General features: G+C 45.8%; 1 protein-coding gene across 1 annotated transcript in view; it reads right to left on the bottom strand.

The window, feature by feature from the left end:
- The window catches only part of TBC1D8 (TBC1 domain family member 8), a 115,937-nt gene that overhangs the window by 30,911 nt on the left and 75,551 nt on the right, over nt 1-9,475 (bottom strand). The window contains exons 5-8 of the mRNA XM_019666480.1: nt 7,703-8,082; nt 2,532-2,739; nt 1,005-1,199; nt 7-119 (exon numbers count right to left, since the gene is read on the bottom strand). Of these exons, the coding sequence (XP_019522025.1) occupies nt 7-119; nt 1,005-1,199; nt 2,532-2,739; nt 7,703-8,082 (896 nt within the window). The remainder of the gene's footprint in view (nt 1-6; nt 120-1,004; nt 1,200-2,531; nt 2,740-7,702; nt 8,083-9,475) is intronic.

The following is a 9,475-nucleotide window of genomic DNA, read 5'->3' as shown; positions in this document are numbered from 1 at the left end:
GGGTGCAGCCGCAGACTCCTCTCTTTTTCACTTTCCTCGCTATTTTGAGAAGACACCATTTCAAGATCCCCAAACTTGTGATCGCTGCATATGCTTGTTGAATGAAACACAGGTGACATCTGCACAGGGGGAAAAAACACGTGAGATAAAGGAAGTCATTGCTTTAATTATAGGATACTCTTTGTTCTGCCTTTGGAGGCATAAGCTTAACAAAGTCGAACATGTCTGTTTATGACTCACAGGAAAGACTAACATGAGACCCAACGGATCTGATCCCCAAGAAGGAACAAAGTCCACACTGCGATTTCCCAGAGAGGCTGCGCACGGCACCCAGAGCATGGGTCCAGCGGGGGCCAGGAAGGCACCAGTCCTCATGTGCGCACTCATCCTCCCTCAGCTTCCAGACCTGAAGAAGCCCATTTCAAGAAAGTTTCAGCTCTAGGGTACTGAAAGGCTATCTCTTGTCCTCCCTGTCATTTTGGGTGAGAACAGGTCAAGAACAAGATGGGCAGATGTGAAAGAATAGAAGACTAAGCCCCAGAAGACCAGGTCCATTTTTGCAGCTGTCCAACCTCAAGGACAATGAAGCTTCTCTTTTGGCAAGTTCCACCCGCCCCCAAATAACATCATACCCTCCAACCTGGGGGCGTGGGCAGATGACCCCTCTAACTTGTGAGAGGTGGCCTTTCCCTCCCTCTGACATGTGGGCGTATGCCATCAACCTCTGCAACAACAGAGAAGGATGCCCATCACCCCACTAGCCTCTGGTGGGCGTGCCCCATCAATCCCTCTAATTTGTGTGAAGTCCCCTCTGACCTGTGGAACACCCACTTGGACACCCAGTGTATCAGAGATGACACACAGTCTCACTCATCACTAACACATTTTTCTTGTACCCAAGTGGGTCACTGTTGTGCGCACCCCCCTTTGGAGCCCACTGCCCTAGAGGTGGTGAACAGAGGGGTTTTCAGTGCATGGCATCCCACTGCTGCGAAGGACCGCACCATGTCGTCGTCCTGTGAGGTGTCGTAATGCACAGGGCGGTCGGCGTGCACCTGCTTCAGCCTCACGAGCAGGCGCTCTACCAGGTCATCTCTGTCCTTGAGCTCGATGAACTGGAAGGCCATCTTGCTCCGGATGCTGACGATGATGGGGTTGGGCAGCAGACTCGTGTCCTCCATCTTCTCGATGCTCACCACCTGGGGCAAAAAATTATGCACACGGAGGGGAAGCAAGAAGGGAGGGAAGGAGGCATTTAATTACATATGCAGAAAACACTCCAAGCTAGAAGGCAAAACCACATAACTGCAATATGAAACAGGTACTAAGGTTATAAGTACTTAAGGCAGCATATTTACAGCAGTCAAAGGTGGGAGTAACTCAAGTGTTCCTCAATGGATGAATGGATAAACCAAGTGTGCACACAGTGGAGTATTATTCAGCCTTACAAAAGGATAGATATTCTGACACCTGCTACAACATGGACTAACTCTGAGGAATTATGCTAAGTGAATAAAACCAGTCACAAAAGGACACACACTGTATGATTCCACTTCTATGAGGTCCCCAGGTTAGTTACATTCATAGAGACAGGAGATGGAATGGCAGCTGCCAGAGACTGGGAGTGAGGGCGGGATGAGGAGCTATTGTTTAATGGGTACAGGGTTTCGGTTTGGGAAGATGAAAAGGTTCTGGAGATGGCTACACAACAATGTGAATTACTTAATGCCACTGAACTATAACACTTTAAAACGGTAAATGTTAGGTATATATTATCATAATTTAGAAAAGCAAGTACATAAGACAGCTGGGTTTCTTGCTCCACTCGTAAGTCAGAATATTTGTAAAGTGAAGACATCTGCTGGAAAAAAATGACAGGGATATAGGAGATCACATGAAAAAACTGAGCTTTTCCGAAGAGTAGTGCTTAGTCCGATTGTTACAACAGCAAGAACCTGGAGGTGTGGATGTGTCAGAGTCACAGTTCCGTCACAGCAAGGACGCCCTGAAACCAAAGGACTGAGCTCGGCAGGCCTGGGTGTAGACTCGGAATGCACTCCGTTTCCAAGAAGAGAATCACAGGATTTTATACTAGGAAGGGACCCGATCCATATGAAAGGAAGCATTTTTTAAATTTTTAACTGAAGCTCCCAGAGGGTATAAAACCCAAGCAATTTGATGTTTATTTTCCAAAAGGGATGTCTTTGCAAGTCGCCTTTTTTTCTCTTCCCTTTTGTGGTGAAAGGGGAGGATTCGTGCCTAAGAGCTGTCAGAAAAGCTTTAATTGCTAGGCATGTACTTTTTACTAACAGCTGTATTGATAATACAGAGGTTAGCGCGCCCTATTCTCACCAATCACTTCTATACAAATTTCAGGTTGCCATAGCAACAATAGAAAACACAACGGCCAAATGGGTAATGGTCAAATTCAGGCAATGCTTCCCTCCAGACGCCCATCCTTAGCTGGCCAAGCCTCGCTGTGGACACCCCCGCCAGTGCCCCATCTCCCAGGGAAGGAGGGTGCCTCCTACCTCTCTGAGCGGGAGGATGACGTTGCAGCAGCCGTCTTCTTTGCTGGCAAAGCAGATGTAACTGTCTGAGGCGAACATCTGCCCGACGGTGTGACAGCGACTGAAGGGCGTCCACAGGGAACAGTCCACGACCGCGTGTAGCTTCTCCTGCCTCGGCAACCTGAAGAATGCCCGGAAGAACTCATTCTGTGCTCTGGCTTCCAGGTGCCTGGCAAAGGTGGGAGAGAGAAGAAGAGGCAGGAACGGTGAAGGAACACACTCGATTACAAAGGAAAACGCTTCTAAGCCCACCGGCACAACCTGCTACTGAAATGACTGCGAAGAGGTGCTGTGCCCGTCCTGGTCCCACCCAAGTCAGCAGACACAGGATTCCTCAGCCGACCTTTGGAATAAGGACTCAAAGCTGAACCGGTGGCCTCTGCACAGAAGTAATGTGACGAACTCAGGAACCCAAATATGCATTCCTTCTGGGTTTGAGTAACACCGGGATTTAGCATAAAAAGAAATGCGTAAGACAGTATCAGAAAGTCAGATAATAACAAGTGTTGGCAAGGATGTGGAGAAACTGACCCTTCAGACACTGCTGGGGGCAATGTGACATGGTGCAGCCACCTCAGAAAACAGTCAGGCAGTGGTTTTTCAGAAGGTTAAACATGGAATCACCACATGGCCCAGCAATTCCACTTGTAGGTCCATACCCAAAAAACTCAATACGGAAGTCTACTCAGAAACTCACGCATGCATGGTCCTAGCAGCATTGTTCATAATAGCCCCAAATCAGAAACAACCCAAATGTCCATCAACTGATGAATGGATAAACAAAATGTGGTATGCGCACGCGATGGAATATTACTCAGCCATAAAAAGGAATGGTGTGTTGACTCACGCTACAACATGGAGGAATCCTAAAGACATTCTGCTAAGTGAGAAAGAACCCAGATACAAAAGACTACATGTTGCCTGACTGCATTTATATGAAATTTCCAGAATAAGCAAATCTCTAAAAACAGAAAAGAGATGAGTGACTGCTTAGGGCTGGAGGAAGGGGGAGAAACGGGGAGTACTGCTCACAAGGACGAGGTTTCTTCTTTCTTGGGGTGATGACAATGCTGTAATACTGATTGTGGTGATGGCTGCACAGCTCTGAATATACTAAAAACCACCAAGTGGAACACTTTCAAAGGATGACTTACATGGTATGTGAATTATAGCTCAAAAAAAATGGATTGGACATTTTAGATCTATGCCTGGCACATAGTCAGTGCTCAATAACATTAACTACTATGGTCTTAAAAAAAAAAAAAGAATCCAAGAAAAGTATCCATGGAGAGAAGCCCCATCGGTGTCGTACCAGTGTTAACAATACACAGTGGTGGTAGGGTTGAGGAGATCCTACCCCAGGGTCCCCGATCCTGATTCTTGACTCAAACACCCAATAAAGCAAGATGGCAGCCAAATCACCGCGTTTGGAAATACTGATGAATTTATGTCATACTCCAAAATTCTAGTAGAGGGGAAATTCCAACAAATAAAGGTAAACAATTTCTGTCCTTCATTCCACATATCCAAACCTACGTGTCAGAGGCTTAAAGCCGCTTCAAGGCCAAACACTTCCCCACACTGGGGCTGAGTGACAGGCTGGGACAGGTCGGCTCCCCCATTAGCTCGGTGAGCGAGGATCCCCCACCTGTGCTGACAGACGGCCTCGAGCACCACTCCTGCCCTTCTGGCATAACCTGGTCCTCTGCAGCCAGTTTGCCTCATAAAGAAACGAACAAAGACTTCCTTCCACAGGCTCTCAGTTAGGTGCCCACTCACAGACCCAGGTCCCACGCATTCAAAACTCTGGGAAATACCCAAGAATTAGCCATCTAGAAACAAGCAGGCCAGATAGATGTGCTTTTCCTAAACGCCCAAGTCTATATATAAAACACTGTGTCTTTCAAGTGTGTGTTTTCTCAAAACATCTTTCCTCTGCAATCCCTCAAGAGCTCTATGGAAATGAAAAGACAAAGTTGTCCTGTGGCATTTTACACAGAGCACACAGCAGCTGAGGACCACTGGGGACAGTGAGGACATGAGGCTTACCTCCCCAGCGAGCAGGCAGCAGTGTTAAAGGGGACCCCACTGGTGCCCACAAGCCCCCCATTTCCTTTGAAAATCCATCCACAGAGCTCCGAAAGACCAGGACCTCAACACTGGACATCTAGAAAGCCTTTCACTGAAAAGGCACCCGCCTTCCTTCTCTGCTCTCCATCCTGTCCCCCAGAGACCCACCCAATGACCACTGAGCAGCTAGGTTCCTGCAGGGTGGGACCCATGGGCCTGCCCTTGTGAGGTGGAGGCTGTCCAGGGCTGCATGAGCCCCCGAGAAATGTCTCAATTGGTCCCAGAAGGCTCTGAGCTAGGATCAGAAGCACAGAAAGTGGAATAAATTACATGCAGTGTGCCTGGGCATTCCTGAGGGTAGGGGGTGGTTACCGGGGACATCAGCCCCTTGGTGGCCACTGTCCATCTTTAGGTCCTGGCAGAAAGAGCTGACTTACATTGTGAGACACAGTTTGCACTGACTGCACTGCATTCCCTGAGTTCTCCTCGAGCATTTTCAGCCTGTCAAAACGGGTTTTAATGAAGACATTATTTCATGTCCACTTAGTGACACCCATCACCTCTCAATCTCTCCCCCCAAAACTAGCTGGCTACACTTTTCTCACCTCATCATTCACAACTTCGGAAACAGTTATTTTATGTTTGGAAACATCAGGACCAATTCTTTCATTCCCTCCCACCTTCCATTCTCTCTCAGGGAGCCCCCTCCCCGATCTCAGTCACCCTGCCCGCCCTGGGAAGCGTGAGGGCTGAGCCAGCGACCCTACGTCCTGCCAGCTCTAACCTGTCTGACAAGTTAGATCCTCTCTGATGCTAGGGTGACAACACACCGTGCATCCCATCCTCCCTGCTCCCGCCCGCGGTGCGAGCCTTGCTCTGCTCCCTGTCCGTAAGTCCCTGGACCGTGAGCACAGTCGCAATCATGACTAATTCGTAATCTCCAGGCTCCTGACCCCAATGGCACCTTCCTAAAGCCGTTATCTGGGAAGGGAAATGAAAATATATCAACAAAAGAGAGCCTGAGGACCATTCCAGCACTTCTGACTGCACTCTTAGCATAAAGAGACTGTTTTCCTAAACTTTAAAAACCTGGGCTCTCCTGGCACGACGTCAAGCTGACTGAGTCATTACCTGTTTATGTCCACAGGCCTACGTCTCTATGACAGAAGGCTACGAATGAGAACTAGTGAGGGATCAGTAGGCAGTGACACGCCTTTCACTTTTGGAGAAAGTCACTCCAAGTGCAGTGACCAACAAAACACGCCTGGGCCAGGTTCCTGCAGGCCGTCTCGAGACCAACCCCAGGCACCCTCGGGCACACAGGCAGCGTCATCACTGGCCACCACTGGGACCCTTTTTGTCCTTTTCTCTCTCTCTACTTTCCGATCGTTCCCAGGATAGAAGGGGGTGGGAGGAGCCTTGTAGAATTCACCTGATTCTGGAATAGAAATGAAGACTGCCAGCACTGATTAATTTTCTTCCCAAATGGGTGATTTTACCAGAAGGGTCTTAAGTGCTGCAGACCTTTGATCTACTTCCTCTTTCCTCAAAAAACTCTAAACACTTCCATTCTGAGACTAATTAGAAAGAAACTCTCCCCCAAATGTTCCGAGAAGACAGCACATGTGTTTAAGGAATGACAGAAATGTTAAAAATAGATAAATAATAATAAAAATTTTAATGACTAGTGGTTCCCAAAGAATTAAACATAGAATTGCCATATGATCCAGCAATCCCACTTCTGGGTATATGCCCAAAAGAATTGAAAGCAGGGTCTCGAAGAGATATCTGCACACCCATGTTCAGAGCAGCATAATTTGCAACAGCCAGAAGGTAGAAGCAACTCAGGGCCGGTCCATGGATGGATGAATGGGTAAGCAAAATGTGACACATACATGGGATGGAATTTTATTCAGCCTGAAAGAGGAAAGAAATTCTGACACCTGCTAAGACATGGATGGACCTTGAGGACATGATGCTGAGTGAAACAAGCCAGACAAAAAGGACAAATACTGTATGACTCCACTTATAGGAGGTCCTGAGAAGAATGAAAATCATAGCACTAGAAGGTAGATAAAAAGTAGAAGGGTGGATGCCAGAAGCTGGGGAAGGAGAGAATGGGGGGTTGTTATTTAATGGGCACAGAGTTTCAGTTTTGCAAGATGAAAGGAATCCTGGAGATCGATGGTGGTGATGGTTACACAACAACGTGAGTGTACTTAATGCCACTGACCCATACACTTAAAAATGGTTAAGATGGTAAAATTTATGTCATATGTATTTTACCAAAATAAAAAAAAACTTTTAATGACTACTAGTATTCAAATAGCAGTAGTCATTCTGTGACTAGATCAAAAATATCCAGCCAGGACAGCACTTTATAGGTTAACTTGCTTTTCCAAGGATGCCTTTGTAATAGTTCACCTTTGCGTCAGCTCTGCAGTGACACAAAACCATAAATAAAGCCAGAAAACACAGTCGAGCTCAAACACCACAGTCTGAAGTTTAGATAATAAAGTTAAACTTCTTTCATGTGACAAATAACCGAAGCAACTACCTCCCAAGTCTCCCTGACTACTATCAATGTGGGGCAAATAAACAATAAAGACTGCTGACTGTCACTCTTAGTAAGACAAACTGGTACCAAAAATACATCCAGCGGTCCTGAAAACTTTCTCTACAAAGTAATTTAATATGAAAATGCAACATTGCTCAATGTTCACTCATAAAGCCCAATGCTGAATAGAATTTTGTGATAAGGCTACCCGTAGTATATTTTCTAGAAGTGTGGTTGTTTTTTTTTATGACAATCAATTTTGAAACAAATCTGAAAAAAGGAGGAAATGGACCCAGAAATCAAAGTCTACAGCATAAAGGAAATGAATAATCATCACTGCCAATTACTATGTCTCTATCATGATGAACAACACAGGAAAATCTGGATTCCACCACAAGGGAAATTTAAATAGAGTACAACCCTAGCTAAAAAAAGCCTAGGAAATGAAGGTGGCACACAGGCCTGGTCCCCTGGGTGAGGGACCCCTGGGACCAGAAGCTCTTACCTCTTGGTGATCTGGCTCGGCTCCTGCAGCTCTGGGTCCAGGTCAAAGCCCTCGTTATCCAGCAGTCTTCGCAGCGTCACATCAGCCAGCTGCTCCATGATCTTAAACACCTCTTCCAGGTTCAAGAACATGGAGAAGTCCCGCTCCTTGCTGTGTGTGGTGATTCGGATGGTGGCCGTCAGAAAGACGTTGGACGTTTTTTCCAGCTTCTGGATATCAACCCAAGGGACTACAAGTTTAACTAGAAGAGAAAAAGGGCAAATACCTATTTTACCACAAGATTTACCCCCAAGCCTGTAGACGTCAACAACAGTCCGAGGCTTTCCTTGAGCTGAACTACAAATGCCCTTGAACCCAAGCCGGAAAGAACAAGCACAGAACTAACTGCTTGACATCTGTCTGTTAGAAGCCAACTCATGTGCTAATGATTTTCTTGAAGGTTTAAGTAAAACCTCTCAGGTTGCTGGCTATTACACATGTACGAGGGACATCATTCTAAAACACCAGGTTAACATGAACACTTTCTAAAAAATATTTAAAGTTAAATATTTGCTACACATGCAGAAGCTCAATCCACCGCAAAAGCTGGCTTTGAAAGTAGCATTCATGGTGTAAGCTATAAAAAAGGGAGAGTAAAAGGGGATGATTTGTGATCTCGCTCAGAGAAACAGGCTTAATGTTTAGACTGTGTCAAATGACAGTTGTTATAGTCTTAGAAGACAGAGGACAAGCTGTTTTTATGGCACTCTTTTTAAAGTAATGCAGTACAAACAGTTCATTTTATAAACAAGTGTTCTATTCTCAGAAAGGTTTCCAAAACACTGGTAGCTGGGCTGATGTGCTAACGCGGACCAAACAGGAAAGAGATATGCTTAACAACTTGAAGTAAAAAGGCTATTGAATATTAGGCATCATTTAATTTTTTCCAAATTCTATCATCCAAACAAAATTAGGTTTCATGACAATGATGGATAAGTGTTGGAAAATTGCTCATTTTCCTTTTCAAATAAAGAAGGGGATGGTTAAGTGTCTTTCTTTTTACCATTTCCCTCCACTTATTTTGCAAGAATGTCTTCAGCACTTTAATAATTTTAAAAGGCCACATTTCTACATCAGGCTTGAGAATAGGCTTCTTCAGTGACTTCTAGTTGCTTTCGCATAAAGTCTTTTCACTCACACTCACACACACACACACACACACACTCCATCTACACCATCAACTTGCAGTGGTTAAGCCTCTCCTTTGTGAAGGGCCCTGCTCTTAAGGGGCTTGTTCAAATAAGGAGAACAGACATGTAAACAAATATGCAACCACTGACTTGACAGGCCCCGAAATAGAAACACAAACATGGTACCAATTATGAGGGGCCTGGGGAAGGTCCCTGAAGGTGATAAAATCTAAATTAAATCTGAAGGATGAGCAGGAGTTTCCAAAGAGACAGAAGAACGGGAAAGCAAAGGAAAGACCGGGTGTTAATTACGAGAAGGTTTCAGAAAGCAGAAGAACAAGGACGGTGAAGGTTAGGGCAGAACGCATTCCAGGCAGGAGGGCGGGGGCGGCAGAGCTGCGCAAACCCAGCGTATGGACTGGAGCATCCACGCTAAGGCAGCTGGGCGGGAAAGAGAAGGGACAAAATGCGCAGGAAGTTGGTGGGTTTCAAGGAGCCCCTCCCACTGGTTCAACTTAAACTGAAATGCAGGAAGAAAAATATATATTTGTGTGTGTATATTGTGTATCTGTGTGTACATATATGTGTATATATACAGGTATAT

This window comes from Hipposideros armiger, unplaced genomic scaffold, assembly GCF_001890085.2.
Source record: "Hipposideros armiger isolate ML-2016 unplaced genomic scaffold, ASM189008v1 scaffold_472, whole genome shotgun sequence".
Lineage (NCBI taxonomy): Eukaryota > Metazoa > Chordata > Mammalia > Chiroptera > Hipposideridae > Hipposideros > Hipposideros armiger.
Note: the sequence above shows the minus strand (reverse complement) of the source record. Positions and strands in the feature narration are given on the sequence as shown.